Source organism: Drosophila erecta, unplaced genomic scaffold, assembly GCF_003286155.1.
Source record: "Drosophila erecta strain 14021-0224.00,06,07 unplaced genomic scaffold, DereRS2 tig00000092-arrow-pilon, whole genome shotgun sequence".
In the NCBI taxonomy this organism is placed as follows: Eukaryota; Metazoa; Arthropoda; class Insecta; order Diptera; family Drosophilidae; genus Drosophila; species Drosophila erecta.
The window spans coordinates 13947060-13964228 of NW_020825207.1; the positions used below are offsets into that span (position 1 = coordinate 13947060).

Consider the following 17169-nt stretch of genomic DNA (forward strand, 5'->3'; position numbering starts at 1 on the left):
GCTACCAATTAGTTATCGCGGCTTTAGAATATCGGTGAAGAAGTCACGGTTATCAATCGGAGGTCCATCCCTAGCGAGTTACAGCAAAAAATTTGCCATGTAAATGCAACACGAAAACAAAAGTGCAGTATTAAACAATGTAAAATGTGCTAGAAGAACTGATAAACTTAAGCTGTGGTAAGGGGAGAGTAGTTGAAAACAATTGAGTGATTTGTGAAAGGTGAGAGCAACCAATGGGCGACACAAACAAAGTGTGTCTGTCACGCGCCCCCTTCTCCCCGCCAGCCAACCGATTTCCATGAAAACAGCAGAATATTCGTCATCAGCTGGTCCTCTCTTCTTTGCTCTCTCCCGAGCCCGCAGACTAACTGCACTTCGCTGGCGAGAGAAGGAGAAAGACAGAGAGAGTTGTAATTTATTCAGAAACAAATTTATTTTGTTCCTGCCACGCGACATTACTTTCAATCCGATTTTGCAGTCGAGCGAGTCGAGGCATCCAATATATTGTATACTGGATGTAGGGTCAATTGACAGACCCTTCAATTAGGCGAAAGAATCGCCAGTTTTTCACAGGTGCCTCGATTGCCACACTGCTCAAATATGCAATCCATTAAACTTTTAGTGAACTAAGAAAGAAAACCACCCAATTGTGTGGGAGTTGGAATTCAAGGACGCAGCGCCGAGGGCAACAAGTGTTTGCTAATTGATTGCCATTGATTATTCACAGAGAGCTCTGCCACAAAGCCAACCCATCAAGAAATCATCGAACTCAAGCGAAAAGAAACATTTAGAGCCAGCTAGCCCACTGGCAAAAGACGTCGCCATGGAATCCGCGGACGCACTCGTCGAGGAGCAGAAGCTCATGGCCGAGGCCAAGTACCGCACATATGTGACCAATATCGACAAGGCGCTGCGCAATTTCGAGTACTCCAGCGAATGGGCGGATTTGATATCGGCTCTGGGCAAGCTCAGCAAGGTATACATTGATAGTTCCATCTGTGGCAATCCAGATAAGAGCTGGAGCAACTGACTCACAGCGGTTTCCGGGAAACACACATTTTCAAAGCCTTATCTCGACTTGTTTTTTAAATTTTTGCTTCCCTCTTTCAACAGGCGATATCGAGCAATACGCAGTATCAGGTCATACCACGGCGACTGAAGATAGCCAAGCGTCTGGCCCAATGCATGCATCCCGCCCTGCCCTCCGGGGTGCATCTGAAGGCTCTGGAGACCTATTCGGTGATTTTCAGCAAAACAGGACCGGAGCGCCTGGCCACGGAGTTTATATATAGGTTAGTGTGCCAGATAACTATGTTTGTTTTCATACTAATTTGTTTTTTTTTTTTGCTTCCAGCGCTGGGCTATTCCCGCTCCTTGGGTACGCGGCCATGAACGTACGTCCCGCCTTGTTGGCTATCTATGAAACCTATTTCGTACCCCTGGGTGATAAACTGAGACCCGCTCTAAGCGGTTTCTTGAATGGAGTGCTACCTGGCTACGACTGCGGTCTGGATCACTTCGAGCGGATTAGCACTCTACTAAAACAAGTCTGCAATGCCGTCAATCCCATGCACTTTTACACAGTTCTCTGGGAATCGGTGGCCAACAATGCGGCCATTCGTCTGCCGGCCATCACCTACCTGCTAGAGCACTTTAACAAGCGATTGGATATGCAGGAGCAGATCTATATTATGGGGCACAACAGAGAGATCATGATGTCAGCTTTGTGTGTCTGCCTAAATGACTCGTTGATCTTGGTCCAACGAAACACCCTGGAGTTCCTGCTGCTCGGCTTCCCCATGCATACTGTGCTGCTCTCCGAGGATGATTTAGTTAAACTAGTCACCAATGGGCTCAATACGATACTGCGGAGGGACATGTCGCTGAATAGGAGATTGTTCAGCTGGCTTTTGGGCAGTGAGGTGGCCAAAAACTCGCCAACCTATGATACCTTATCGTTGGATACCTCAAACGCCCCATTGGAGGAGGAACCGGAACCATATTTCGTTAAGCACTCGCGTCACATACTAATTAGAGCTTTAATCACCACCCTGCGACTGAGCTTGGAGTGTGCTCCCATGGATCTAAAGCCCTACAGGATCATGCTTTCCCTCCTTGATAAGGCGGAGATTGGCAGCGCTGTACTTGACTATGTGCTTCATGACATTATTCGGGCTATGTACATTTCGAGTGGCAACGCAGAGGCTTTAAAATCTGCCAATCTGCTGTTTGCCACCTTTGACCCAGCTTATATATGGAGCTACATGACAAACATGTTTGAGAAAGCCTGCCAGCAGGCGAACTCCACGCAGGAGAAATCCCATGCGGGTGAAACCCCCGGAAAATATGCATGCGACGTGGGGTCCGGGGATCCGTGTGTACTAGAGATCTGTGTGCTGACAGAATTCCTGTTGGAAACCGTTTCTCTTGAGATGTACACGGAAACCACCAGGGTGTATCTTCCCAAGGTGTTCCTGGCCATTACTCAACTTCTTTCCTTACACATGGATCATGTGAGCAGCAACGAGATCACTGCGTCGCTAAAGCTCTGCATGAAGATCGTCTCGAGGGTTCAGCCCATGATAACGTAAGTGAAATATAAGAAGCAAAGGCCTATCAGGCGATCCTTATTAACCTTATCTCTTTGTTTTTCGATGCAGAAGTCCCATAAAACTGAATAAGCTGATAGAGCAGAACGGTGGCTCTTCGTCAGATGAAAAGATTACGATGAATTCGGCTAGTGAGGCAGGCAAGGCGGAAGCTGGAGCGCAGGGTAGCTCTCTAGAGAAGAGCAAGTCTGACTCTAGACTAAATCAGTTTGCGGAAAATACGCTGCACAGCGCAGATCCCAACGATGAAGAACTGATCCGTCGTTCAGCGTCTAATCAGAGTGTGGGGCGTCAAAGTCCCAACAAGAAGAAGGCTAAGTCAATTTCGCGACTTTCTGAGTTGGATAAAGATGTGAGTAACATAAGTTAAGATATTTCATTATCACTTATTTGTCGTTTCTTAAATACAGATCAGTGCCTCGGACACTGGCCAGCAGTCATCCTCAGATCTGGACACTCCGCGGAGCATAAAGAAGCTTAAGGCCAAGGCCAAGGTACCTTTTATAAGGAGCCCAAAGAAGCAGAGACCTAAGGATATTGTATTGATTCAATCCAATGCATCAGCGGAAGTGGGAAATGGACATAGCGAAGAAGAACCGAAAAGTGCTCCACCGGATCAGACGCCGCAGTTCCAGTTGGATGAGGAGGGCCGGGCTGCCCAACAGCGCGGATTCTCGATTCTAGAGAAGTGCATCCGACAGTATGAGATCTTTTTCGAGGTTTATTTGTCCCGAAAACTCCTCCATATCGAATCGGAACCGAAGGAATGCTCCGTTAAGGTTCAGCTGCAGCGATCCACAAGCACCATCCATACTTCCAATCTGTTCATGACAGAGCAGGTGCTGGATCACGAGTGCCCAGTGAGGGAGTCACAAATCGAGCGACTGTTTAACTTGCTTCGCGTCGACATTGTGCCGCGTTCCAAGCAGCTACAGCGATTGCTCAATCGATCTTTGCCGCTGCCCGCCAGTGCTAGTGAGCTAAGTAGCGACAGCGAAGCGCAGGAAGAAATGCAACAGAGCCAGCTCATTGATGGACAGACCCAGCGCAGTGTGCAACAACTAGCGGAGCTCCAGCTCAGTCTTTCTCTGCGCGGGGCAGTTAAACTGGCGTCCACTCTACTGGTCGAGATGTCAACCTTTCCCAACTGCAATGAACACATCGTGCTGGACAAAAATGGTGAGTTGTTAAGACTATTTCACAGACTTTTAAATTTATTCTTTATCCCATTTCAGAGCCTGAGTTGCCCAACTGGTTGAAGGTCCTATGCCTGGTGGCATGCTTTGCTCAGAGCGACAAGGAGCTGCAAGTGGCTTCCATTACCACATTATTCGATCTAATAAGGTGAGCGAAACAAAACTTCAAAGAAAACTTAAGTTAACTATAACTTCATAATGTCTGCAGCCTACTGCGCTCCCAAATTGAGCACACGACTAGTCCTGGAGTCACCTTCGTAGTAATGCTGCCGCTTTTAAAGTTCGGTCATGTCAACTATATGGAGCAGCATACGCGCGTCTTTCAATTGGTGAGCTCCATTTTATGGGACTACCTAGGAAGCGCAGGCATAGATCCTGCTCAAATTGCAGCCCTCCTTCATCAGCTACACAGCTGCCTGGAAAGCGGTCTGGTAGAAACGGTCATCGGCAATCGAATGCAGTCGCAACATTTGATTCAAATGCAACCACAATCGCGTTCGGACTTGGGAAAAGCAGCCATACGCAACTTTCAAATGGAGCGATTGGCGGAGGCGCAGTTACTCTGTCCTACGGAGTCCACGGAAAGATTAAGAGAGAGTCAGGCCCGGAGCTTCAAAAAGTTTGAGCTTTTGTGGCATCTGGGCAGAGACAAACAGACAGCGCGAGGCTTCGAGAAAACGCTGTTGAAAGTGCTGGATACCCTCGCATTACCGCATTACATGTCCGAGCGCACTTTTGTGACCAACTGGCTACAGGCATCGCTCTTGCGCGGGGATCTTGCCCGTCTGACCAAACCGCTCTACAAGATTCTCCTTTCGGCCAGCTCAAAGCGCGTAGGCATCGTCCACATGCAGCAACTGTACCGTGAATCGGAGATCGAGGTTACACCTGCTTTCGAGCGGGATGTATACGCCATCAGTTCGGAACAAGGCAATGTAAAGTACCATCACATGGAGACATCCAGTGGAAGTAAGAAAAGGAGTCCGATTAGAAACTTCCCAAAGAAGATCTTTGGAGTCACATTAAGTGGAGGAAAGGCTAACAAGGTATCTAACTTTGTTAGCGACAAATCTACTGTCGCCACTTGCGCTGAGGCCACCCAGGATATAAACACCATTGGTCTGATAATCAATCCACTTGAGAATGCCAACGACTTTGACGACGAGACGGATCTCGAGGAGCCCCGTATCGAGATCCCACACAAGGAGACCCCGCTGGAACAGAAACTAGCCAGCGCAATGGACGAGAGTGAGCAGCCTTCGCAGGAGCAACCAGCTCATCAACCAGATCAGAGCCTTCAATATGACCAGGATATCACAGACCATTCGGACAGTAGCGATTTTGAGTCGGACTCCGAGCTTCGCGAAACAAGCATAGAGAAGGAAGACAGCCTCACTGTCAGTTCCAGTGCAGGAGTTAGTGATGATGTTAAGCGCTTCGTGGGCGACTGTGAAAGTGTCACGGACGCATTGACTCAGCACGAGAAGATCAAGAGCCGCAAGACGTATCGTTTAACCAGGGAGAAAACACCAGGAGAAGCCAGTCTTAACTCGGTCGAGCAGAAGGATCACGATAGTATTTCTGACCTGCAGGTAGATGCGCTTCCCGCTGATGAATATTTCAGGGAAGACAAGAAGCTGGGGAAGCGTAAGAAGCTGCTCACATCTGGGGACAAAAAACGTCTAAGCTGCATTTCAAAGACCTCCACTGACAGCAACATCAGTGGCTCCCATGTAGAACAACCGGAGCAGGAGGAAGAAACAGAGCCTGCAACCGAATCCACCATCAACGTAGAAGACAAACGACGTAACCTCAGCTTGGAGACCAGCAAACTTCAGCCAGATATGCAGAAAACCCTAGAAAAGGGCAAGCAGAATGTGGAGATTCTACGGCAAAATAATGCAGCTGCAGCTGCCGCAGCGGCGGCGGCCGCAGATGAGCAGATCAGTGTGCGCAGCTCCATGAAGAGCACCGTTTCCCTGACAGATGCGGCTCACCTGTACCACAACCACCTGCTGATTTACCTAGCTATTTATGACACCCGTCAGACCTTGTATGCCCTGCAGACACTTCGCAACATCATTTGCTGCGACAAACGTACCTTCCTTTGCTTGTCAATCACCACATCCTTTTCGAGTGCAAGTCTGAAGCAACTGCTCGTGCGCCATCGGAAGAGCATCTCCGGCAAAGGATTTGATGGGGTTGTAGGCAGCTTCGAGTATGCACAAGGCTATCGGGGCTGCATGCAACTGGAGCTGCTGGTCACGCTCTGTTTGTTCTACGCGCGTGGATACTTTCAGAAAGAATCGCTGGATGCCCAGCGGCAGCCTCCAACACTGCAGGACATTGTGAATAATCGGAGAATTCAGCTGGAGAGCATCGAACTGCTGACCCTAATCTGCTCGGAACTCATAGAGATTGTCAAGGGCATGGGCAGGGGTCTGGCCAACTATATTGCCGATTTGTTGGCACGCGCCAAGCTCCAGAAGGTGATGCTGCACTGCCTAAACAGCTCTGTGTGCAGTTACGGTCGCAAAGCCAACAGTAACAGTGGCAGCTATGCGGAGCAGGTGCTCAGTTTCAACGATCCTCAGGACGATCAGCTGCATGCAGACTGCTTCCAGCTTCAACTGCTACGTTTGCTTTTGGCTGTAATCCGCCTGGAGCACGAGGTTCATCAGCTCCGCCAGGATACGCCACCCGCAGCTGGGGAGGACTCAACAGGCAATGCGTCGCCCACTCGCTTAGCAGAGGGAGCGACGGCCAATGTGAAGTACCTTCCCAACTGTCTGATTAGCCAGCAGCCGATGTTCCTGGCCGCAGTGTTGGGTGCACTGCAGCAAGAACGGTTGCGACACTTGCACCGCAACTGGACGGATTTGGTGACCTCTTCGCTCAATTGTTTTTCCTTTGGCTCACTCACGAACATTGTGATCAGCGTAGTGCATCAGCTGTGCAGCAATCTCGACCGCATTTCCAAGATGGGGCTACCCCAGCAGCGACACTTCCCTCCGGATTATGTGGTATCCCAACTGGAGGCTCTAACCATCTTGTGTCACTACTGTTTACTAGACAATACGCAGCAGACGGCGCTGTCACACCTGTTTAACCAGGCTTACCCGCAGACCAGCTCCTCGGCGCAGAGTTCTAGCACGGGTCAGTTGCTCAACAGCATCGTTCATTCCTTCCTGTCGGCCAGTGAATCCTCCACTTCAGCGCCGGCCCCAAGGAATCCCCAACTGCTGGCCGCTCGCAATGCGGTCCTATCGCATCTCCCAAGGATAATGAGCAGTGTGGCTGCCATATGGGACAGCGAGCTGGGACAATTGCGCCCGGTTCGGCAGCAGCTTCTAGAGTTCCTATCTCCGGTTTCCCTGCATCACGGCTGCAATTTCCTCGCGGCTGTAGCTGTCACCTGGCAGCAGCGGGGAATTGCAACAAATATGAGCGGATTAAGCATCGCAGAGCAGTTCCAGAAGAACTCCGTGCTACAGGCATGTCCTGCCCAGCTTTCTTTGGTGTCACTAGTATCCAGCATACGTGTAATGCCCATGGACTCCTTCGTAATGACATTGCACCATGTTGTGCGCTCACCACCGCCAATTCATCGGCCACCTGCTCAGCTCAGCATTGAGGTGAGTGCTCTGGAGCTCTTCTACTTCTACATGAAGTCGGCACCTGCTCCTCAATTAGCGGATGCCTGGAGCTCGCTACTGGCCCTCATCCGGGACGGCTTGAATCTGACACCACCGGCGCAGTTTGCTTTGCTGATGCTACTCAACGAGTTTGTTCAGCGCTGCCCGCAGATGCCCTTCCAGGACAAGAAAGAAGTGCGTGAGCTACATGATGTTACCTCTCGATTGGTGGACTCCCTCTCTAGCGTGGCTGGATCCTGTCTAGAGCAGACCACCTGGCTGCGTCGCAATCTGGCCGTAAAAGAAGATACCGATGGGCTAGCCAAGGATAACAGTGTTGGAGGCGGAGGTCTACAGCAATATTCGCTGCAGGCTCAGAGTGTTCTCGCAGCAATACTCTCAAATCTACTGGACGTCGCCTACGGTTCGCAGGAGAAGGACAAGGTGGTGAACATAGTGACGCCGCTGCTGTACAATATTACCCCTTATTTGAAGAACCACACTGCTCGAAATGTTCCCTTTTTCTACGCCTGCTCTGCTCTGCTGGCCAGCTTGAGTGGCTACCAGTACACTAGGAAAGCTTGGCGAAAGGATATGCTGGATCTTTTGCTGGACAACGCCTTCTTCCAGATGCATCTCTCGTGCCTGCCCTTCTGGCGCATGATCATGGACAGCCTGATGACCTACGACAACACCACGTTCCGGGAGCTAATGACCCGCGTCTCACTCTCGCAGGCGGGCAGTCTGAATATCTTTAGCTCCCGGGATCAAGAGTACGAGCAGCGGTCCATGTTGCTCAAGCGACTTGCCTTCGTTATCTATTGCAGCGAGTTCGACCAGCACAACAAGTACATGCCAGACATCCAGGGTAAGTAAACGAAAAGTCAACATTTGGGTATATTTACCACAACCGTTTGGGCAACCGTTTGAGCAATTAAGAAAAACTTGTAATTGCTATTTATTGCTCAGTATCATCACTTTGGGGAATCGAGTGACATCAGCACTAATATTTTATTTTTCCTTAGAACAATTGGCCAACAGTCTGCGGCTAGTTCCCATGGGTCCTTCCGTGCAAGCGGCCGTTTTCCTGTGCTTCCGCGTGCTGCTCCTTCGCATGTCACCCGACCACGTCACCTCGCTGTGGCCCATAATAATTGCGGAAATGGTGCAGGTGTTTCTGCAAATGGAACAAGAGCTCAAATCCGAGAGCGAAGAGAGGAAGTGAGTCAAACAGGAAATTACGCGAAAAGAGCACTCAAACTAATAGTATCATTATTTTCAGCCAACAAATGCGCATGCCTTCTGGGATTGACGTGTCCTGGTCCGCTGCTTCTGGAGCTAGCAATGGTTACAATTCGCAGACACCGATGCAGCACTGGCGATCTGTGCAGTTGGAGGCCTGCAAGCTGCTTGAATTGGGTTGTGTGCTGCCCGCCACCAAGCTGCCACATTTCCAGATGTATCGATGGGCCTTTGTGGGCACCGAGTTCGATGTTCACGAGGAAGAGGTGCGGCTGCCGAACGGAAGTCTGGAGAACCTGGCTACCTTGCCCACCGCCCTTTATGTGCCGCATGTAAGGCGAGTGGCTAGGCTGATGGACATGAAGTACACCAGTCAGTCGCCGGTGAGTAATTCCGTCTCTCATCCTATGCGTCAGCTGGCTAACTATCGCTTTGGAATTGTTCCAGCTATTGCAACGCCCCAGCAATAAACACCTGATGTTGCACTTTCAACAACTGCAATCGCTGCAAGAGCTGTATGCTTTTTTCACCACGCTGGGTATCAGTTGCCCCCAGCCGCGTAACTTTGCCGACACGGAGAACGATGTGGCGAATTGCTTGAAGGAGATCGAAGAGCTGTTGGCCAACGATTTTCTGGAGAAGCTGCCCAGCATAACCACGCCGAGATGAAAACCGGCCGTTGCCCACCGGCAGACACAGTCGCAGATCCAAGCGAGTGGGTCACAATTCGAGCTCAAGCTGAACCTGAACCTGAACCTGGGTATGGAGTCTGCCATGGAGTCGGGCAGTGCTGGCCAGGCTGTGCGCATTCTGGCCGCCGTGCAAGCTAAGCTAACTACACAAAATGCCGAGACGAGCTTTTCCCAGTCGCAAAACATCAGCAACAGCAGCAACAATAAGAAGACCAACTTTCCATTTTATGTCTAAGTAAGCAGATTGGAGCAGAAGACGATGCCGAGTATGATAGCTAGATAGATAGAGAACTTGGTCGAGAGTATATAATTGTCCGTAGTGTGATCGATCGTTTTAAATGTTGAATGTTTAAGAACGCGGTAGCCCAATAGCCAATAGCACCCTGTATGTATATGTAACCAATGTATTTAACTGTTGATAGTTGATCCCGAGTCGATGTGAGTAACAGATGTGCGTTAACGACAAACTGCAATCAAATAAAAAACGAAGCATTTTATTGCAAACACTGAGATTAACGGTGGGGTTGGCTTCCCCCACAATTGATGTGCAATAATAATGACTAAACCACATTCATGGCGCGCGGCGTCTGTTTGCTGGTTTCGTTGTTCTTCAGCTGGAGGTAGAAGGAGTACACGATGCGGGCGCTGAAGAGGATCAATACTGAAAGTGGAAGGGTGAGTATGTACGGCGTGTGCATTTTTGTTTACACCATTTGGTGGTCATGCCCAATACATACGAAACGTGATTATGTAGATAACCAGGGACAAGAAAACGCTGTCCGTTCCGGTGGCTTCGCGGTATCCACCGAAGTGGAAGATAACCCCGAGGACGGCAAAGGGAAACGATATGACTTCGATGGCGGCGAATATCAGCCAGACGAGCAGCAGAACGAACTTTTCCTGGAAATCGGAAAGGTGTATTGCGGTTTGTTGAGTAATTCAAAGCCTGTGGGTTGTGTTGTACTTACCCTTAGGGTTCCTATCAGCAAGCATATGTTGGCGACTACAATGATGGCAAATCCAACAAAGTTAAGAGCTGCAAGGATATGAAAGCAATAGCAATTTTAAAATATATCTTTGCCTTATATGATGAGCGTGTAAGGAAAACAGTATAGTATATATAGTATAGTATAGTATCGAGTATATGGAGATATTTATCAACAACTAACACACAAACCCTTAACCCGTCTCAAAAAATCAGTTCTCATTTATTTTAAACACATATGTATTTTAAACGATAAAGTTAAAGCTTTAAAAAATCTTTTAGATGTTTTGATAACATAAAGTGGTTGGTTGAACTGTTAAAACCGAATACCATAATTTAACCTTTTTAATTAAGTTCTGTGCCATGCAAAGCCAAGGGAAATTATTTAATTTTCTTTGGAAAGAGAATTTCAAGCCTGTGAGAAAATGGGCATATACACATCTAGAATGAAATTTCAGCTCGAATTCGTCGGCGATGTCGTCATCGATGGAGGTTATGTATCAAAAATGGTTGTGAATTGGAACGCGTTTGTCTCGAATGGATTAGCTCACTCGCTTATTTCGTATGTGAACGCCGTGGATGTATTGTTTCTATATGAAAATTATAATAAACAAATGCCACGCCTCGCATTTCACACACCGTTTGGCGCGAGTATCACGCTGGAAGTCATGGATAATAGCCAGTAGATCGCAATTGCCAGGCACCAGCCCCGCAGTTCGGTGTTGCACGGGCCATTTTCCACCGTCAGGTTGATTTTCATTGTGGAACTCTGTTACAGAGAATTTTCCAAACAAAAATTGAGTACAACTAGTATGGCACTAGAACCGGTTAGTAATCCCCTGCGCACTGAAACACAACCGCACTGGGCAGGGATCAAATAACAACTGTAGCCGAGTGGCTGATGCCGCTCAGAAGAAACAGTTGGGGAAACTAAGCAACATGAAAATACTTTTTATGCAGCGCTGAACAACTATGTTTGATATTTTCCTAAAAATGATATAAGCGCATATTCAATTCCTGCATGGATCTGCGTCTTTATGATGGTGGAATCATTTTATGGTGGAATGGATAACATGTCGAAGTAAGCTACAGAATCGTAATGATATTAATTATGGAGCGTAAATTTTATTTTAATTAATTTTAATTCTAATTTATTCATTTATTTAATTTATTTATTAATTTAGAAACGCGTACAGCTGTTTTACAGCGTAAAAGTACATAAAATAAATATATTGAGTTATAGAGTTTAGAACTTCAACCATGGAAAATTTCCTAATTTTTTTGAATTTCTACAACATCACATCATCTTACATCATCACATCACATCACATTATTCTAGTGTCTTTGCTTTTACTCTACGACTTATGCACGACTTTGATTATTATACCCGTTACTGTATTATAATCAAAGTGGTGCATTAAACAAGTTTTTTTAATTCCTAAGCGAAGTAAGTGCACATGTTACAAAAATAAAAATCGAATATAAAATAATTGATGCACGCTAAATAACGTTAAAAAATCAAATGAATAGCTGGTGAACGAGTCACAGTTTGGAAGCAAAATAATTGCAGCAGTCTGGCATCGCCGCTCTCAAAAGCTTTCAGCTATCGGCGAATTGTGAATTGCGACTTATTAAGCAATTGCATATTCACTGCGCCGGTCAAGTTGAATTGAGTTGGATTGCCTTTATCCGCACTAGTACGAAATCAAGAGAGCCAAAAATGCTGTCCAGGGTCTTTTGCATGCGCCTGAACACCTATGGTGTGGTCATTGGATGGCTGGGCGTGATTTTCTCCTTCTTGGCCACGATCCTTTTGTCCGTGTGCCTCGGATTCGTGGATGAAATTGCGCAGCAGATCGCCAAAGATTCCACAAATTCCGACATGACCGTCACCGAGATTCGCAGTAGTAAGTTCTAACCATTAAATGCACCCACACCCACGGAAAACCCCATATTGCATTGTTCTTTGTGCTTCTTGCAGTGCTAATCGGAACTTTCAGTGTTTACCTGGCGCTCAAGTTGATTAATCTTCTGGCCTCTGCCATGTTGGTTGCTGGTACCGTTAAGGTAAGTTCTGGTAACAATGTGCAATCTGTGCTATATGTCAAGAACTAGGCCTTTGAAAAACCCCACAAGTCTGTGAAAAACCCTCTGAGGCTCTCGGCGCACATGCATATTCATATGTGCATTCATACATTCATACACATATACCAAGTAGTGATAAAGAAGGTTCTGATAGAGTTTTGTTGCCCTTCAGGAACGTCATCTGCTGCTGCTGCCCTGGCTGATCAACAATGGAATCCTGCTTGGCTTTGGAATTATCATTAATATTGCAGTATTTGCCAGTGTCGCCGAAAGTATGCCCTTCCCGAACGCCCTTCCACTCCTGTTTGTAATTGTGGGCCTGCTCGGTAAGTGAATCACCACGATACATATATATACATCTATATCTGGAAATGGGTATACACATTGTTGGTTGTTGCGAACTTGTGGATCCCCATTGCGCTTATCGCTCAACGGTCTGCGATCGTAACGTAATTACACTCGGACACGATGCTAAGTTTTCTCCATTTGCTCGTTTCAGTGCTGAGCTGGTATCTTTACTACGGCATCTACTCGCTCTTCAAGCAGATCCAGGCATCCAGTGCGATCCAGCGCCCGCTGATCCCGCCGCCAACCCAGCACACCAACTCCTATCCCAGCTACACCAAGATTTAAGCCGGAGTGCAGCTTCCGTTTTGGCGAGCTCTAATCGCATTATGTATTTTTCGAATGTTTCCCATGGGGCTTCCCAGACTAACACAATATTTTTCTAGCTAGTAACACCAAAACTATATACTACGTTGTATTTCAAAGTTATCAGAGAACGAATATCCGTGTATACATCCCATATATTTACTCCAACGCGAATGTGTCTATACGTATATTCGAACGATATGGCCAATACTCGATATTTCGATTGGCTCAAACAAATATATTTTTTATATACATAATCACATTGAAAATGATTTGGGTGGTGTGTTAAACGTTTTTTTTTTACTTTTCCTGTCGAAAATAATATACATACCATTCCTTAAGACTTAGCACACACGTGTTTGTTTTTGCTTTCAAACATATATTTCTACACACACAGAGGGCATACATTAAATCGAATTTTGGGGCGGCATTCGTTGCAGCTACTTAGGTTCCCATGCTGCTGCTCCGGCGGTCTCACTGTCATTTGCCCAGACCCAGCCACATGTAGCTGGGATCTATGAACTGGGAGCCGCGGTATCCCTGCGGATTGCGCGACACCAGCGATCGGATCTTCTGGGAGGGCCGGTAGCTGCGCAGGGCTTGGAGGAGCTTCGATGTCTTCCGGTCGTGCTCCTGCTGCTGCTCGGAATCTAGTGGAGCGTCGGGCGGCACGGGCGGCAGGTGCAGTGGGTGCGGGTGCTTCCCTTCCAGCATTCGCGTCTCCGACTCGCCCAGCTGCGACTGCTCCGCGAAGCGCAAGTTCGCCTCCAGGCGGTTGAAAAAACCACCCAGATTGGTCATGGCTCCTGGAATGTAGAACGGATGTCACTAGCAGCGTTTTGGGTTCACAAGGTCCATCAATAAATCAAATGTATGCATGAACCAATCGTTTAAAGGAAATCATTCGATTGAGGTTTAATGAGGTCCATAAGTCGATCGATCGATCAAATCCCACCCAGAGCACCAAAATATTTACCAGCACTGATCGAGGGCCTATATCGGAGCGACTCCGGGACGTTCTTTCGTTTCCAGGGCAAGTTGTAGGCGTAGGGGTACGGAAGCGGTGGCTCCTCGTCGTCGGGTGGCCAGTTGGCGGGATCCCTCTTAGCCTTGACCTCCGCAAGTGGAGGAGCCGGAGATTGCCACTTGTGCTGCACCTGCAGCTGCTTGCGGTGCTGAAGGTGCCACTGGCGACCCAACAATGCAGGATACGTGCCGAGATAGCTATCTCCGAATTGGTTATCCATTTCCGCTTCACTGGCTTTTGGCGGGGGATTTCCGCCATCGAAAGAGTAAAGGTTGTCCAGTGTGCGTGACGTCGGCGGCGCAACGGAGTCCCCGTCCTCACTTCCAGTGAAGCCCCAGTCCGGATCCAACTCCCAGTCCCGTTGCCACTCCGGCGGAATTTGGCGGCCACGACCATTGGCTGGCGATGTCGCTATCGCCACCTGTGCGCCGCCGAAAGGTGCGCTTCGCAGTACCGCAGGACCTGCCGGTGGAGAAGCATATCGGCAGACGGGCCCATTAATTGTGTGTGCTCCCGCAGGATTTCGGGTAGCCACTTGGGTGCAAACAGGGTTGGTTGCCAAAACGACATGACTTCCAATTTCCGCTAGTGCCCTACAGATTTTAATTAGTGATAGGCGCAATGACGGCTCATAAAAGGTCAGGTTTCAATTTGAAACAAGTGCCGAGAAATGAAAAATTGCCGAAAATGTGCGATAGTTGCGATGAAGTTTGCCCCATGGGATTGCTGTCATATACTTTTATTTGTAATTCAATAAGCAGGCTGGAACCAAGGACACTAGAATAATTATAGTGTCTATTATATTATTATTAGTGTTATATTATTCCAGTGTCTTTGCTAAAACAATTTACCTCTTGTCGCAGTAAAATAAATTACTAAGTGTACAAATACATTTTCAGTTTACGCTTATAACCTAGATTTATTTGATTTTCAGATCCGTTTATAACAGGCAGTTACTAAATTATTTGAACAATCAAATAATTTGTATTAAATTTTGTATACAATTTTGTTGGATGCACAGGTTTTAATATAATTAAATTGATTTTAATGGGTTTTAATTAATTTTTGATTTACTTTCCTTATGGGTGGGCTTCAAATGGAAATGTAAATCTCAAAATAAGACTTATTAAAATATTTTATGGATCAAAAAGAGATATGGATCAAAAGAGAGACATGGATCTTAACATCGGAAAATCTTGGTTTCTGCATTTTTAATTTTACCATTTCGCTTGCAAGCAGAAATGCTTGAAATGTTATTAGAAAAGCGAATTCTGAAGAAGGTTCTATAAAGATTTGACTTCCCTGAACGTTGGTCCCCTTTGAGGTCTATGATATTTAAGTGTTTTAAAGTGTTGGTTTTGGTTGTAGGGCAAAACCATGATCTCCACTCTTTAGCTACTCCGTTTGAAATGTTTTCTGTGCCTGTTGTCACTGACCCTTGACACGGATGCACTCACCTGCAAATAGCAAAACCAGCAGCAGAATCCGTCGCCTCATCACCAGGTGCGACATTGTGTGGCTGATTTTCGTGGTCCGTCTTCTGGGTGCTGTTACATTTTACGGATACAGCGATGCTAAATAGTTGGCACACACATTTCAACCGACGGTGGCTACGGTTGCACGGAATATAGCTGCTCCCACGGCGAGGATCGAGTTCCACGCCGGAGGACGGACGACTAACGGCCGAGTTGCTCGCATCGAGCGCTTTTATAGCTCCTCGCGGGCAGCGCACCAAACCCAACTCCACGGCAATCCTTTCGACCACCCACACCAAGCTCCGCGCAGCGAGCACCTGTTGCCCGGCGAAAGGAGCAGGACGACAGGTCGACAGGACGGCAGGACGATAGGAGAGGACGGGATGGAAATAAAGGACGCTTGGGACATGCGCACCAGCTGGATGGCAGTGTCACCTTTGCTTGGTTTTTGAAGTGCGACTTGAGCTTCTGTAATTTTCTAATATGCACGGAAATGGCGAATGGTGAATGGCGAGTGGAGAATGGCGCACAGCAATTGGGAGTCGAGTGACCAAGCTGGATGCCATTCCACCATTGATGCGAAGCCAAGCCAATAAGTCTCAGGTGTGCCAAAGGACCCTTTTTTATGCAATTATCTTGTCATATTTCGCAATTCCTCCAGCAATGGATATTGCTCCAGGTGTAAGCCGGTCTTGCCACATGCCTTTGTTCCCTCGCATCCCAGACATCTATCCATTCATCCATCCCGCGTCCCTGCATCCTGTTGACATGACGTCAAAGGCATTTAAGTTTGGCCACCGTATTAGCATAATTGGGTCAGTGGCTAACTTCGGTGGCTTCCACCGGCCATTGTGAGCCACCGTGCATCCAGCCATCCAGCCATCCATCCATCCTTCTATCCATCCAACCCAGGAGCTGCACCACCTTCGGGCCCTGGCCGCTCCACGCTCCTAATTGGATTTGCATGCAGCTTCTTTGTGACACGCTGGGCGTCCTAATGGACCAGAGGTTTGGTTTGGCCAGCTCTGCTTTGGTTTGCTTTGGCTGGGTGCCGGTGACCCCTGCTCCAAAGGCAATGGTCCACCAGCCGTCGGTTGGGGACCTGAAAGTTCGCCTCCGCAGCGTTTGAAAAACTTAGAAGCACTAACTGTTTGTTAATTAGGCTTCAATTAGAAGTTAGCTCAAGTCAACTCAACTCACGGCGCATCAGCATTCGTTTGAGTTATTCACAAACGCAGAAAGTTCAACTTTTTTAATCGATTTAAGCGGTAATTTTCATTTTAGGTTGCAAGTAATTTTATAAATTTTGACAGCAAGCCAGTCAATTATATGCAAGTGCTTGAATAATTTCAAAAGTATGAAGGCTGCTGGAATAATAAATGCAATATTAGGATAAAGCTCCTGACTAAAAATATCTATAAAAAAATATTTAATTATGATCTGTGCAAAACTCAACAGTTAATTTTTCAAGCTAGGGAAAAAATTTACGCAACTTTCCACTATCCTAAATTTGTTTAAACTTACGATTGATTTTACTAGCCAACAAAACAATAGGTATTTTATTAAACGATT

General features: G+C 47.3%; 4 protein-coding genes across 4 annotated transcripts; 2 read left to right on the top strand and 2 right to left on the bottom strand.

The window, feature by feature from the left end:
• Window positions 1-10: 10 nt before the first annotated feature.
• On the top strand, window positions 11-9884 carry LOC6547105 (protein dopey-1 homolog). The gene is made up of 11 exons (XM_026979946.1): window positions 11-220; window positions 728-976; window positions 1114-1292; window positions 1355-2587; window positions 2661-2961; window positions 3020-3788; window positions 3845-3953; window positions 4014-8308; window positions 8466-8661; window positions 8723-9065; window positions 9130-9884. The coding sequence occupies exons 2-11, from the start codon at window positions 824-826 to the stop codon at window positions 9349-9351; spliced, it is 7800 nt and encodes a 2599-aa protein (XP_026835747.1). The 5' UTR covers window positions 11-220; window positions 728-823; the 3' UTR covers window positions 9352-9884.
• On the bottom strand, window positions 9853-11282 carry LOC6547104. The gene is made up of 4 exons (XM_001974709.3): window positions 10999-11282; window positions 10343-10410; window positions 10112-10274; window positions 9853-10035 (listed from the first exon to the last, which is right to left on the bottom strand). Exons 1-4 carry the CDS (start codon window positions 11117-11119, stop codon window positions 9935-9937), a joined length of 453 nt encoding a protein of 150 aa, XP_001974745.1. The 5' UTR covers window positions 11120-11282; the 3' UTR covers window positions 9853-9934.
• Window positions 11283-11934: 652 nt separating this feature from the next.
• LOC6547103 lies at window positions 11935-13352 on the top strand. Its single transcript, XM_001974708.3, has 4 exons — window positions 11935-12266; window positions 12341-12426; window positions 12617-12770; window positions 12944-13352. The coding sequence occupies exons 1-4, from the start codon at window positions 12080-12082 to the stop codon at window positions 13075-13077; spliced, it is 561 nt and encodes a 186-aa protein (XP_001974744.1). The 5' UTR covers window positions 11935-12079; the 3' UTR covers window positions 13078-13352.
• Window positions 13353-13407: 55 nt separating this feature from the next.
• On the bottom strand, window positions 13408-15787 carry LOC6547196. The gene is made up of 3 exons (XM_001974707.3): window positions 15580-15787; window positions 14072-14584; window positions 13408-13901 (listed from the first exon to the last, which is right to left on the bottom strand). The coding sequence occupies exons 1-3, from the start codon at window positions 15632-15634 to the stop codon at window positions 13576-13578; spliced, it is 894 nt and encodes a 297-aa protein (XP_001974743.1). The 5' UTR covers window positions 15635-15787; the 3' UTR covers window positions 13408-13575.
• Window positions 15788-17169: the final 1382 nt, after the last annotated feature.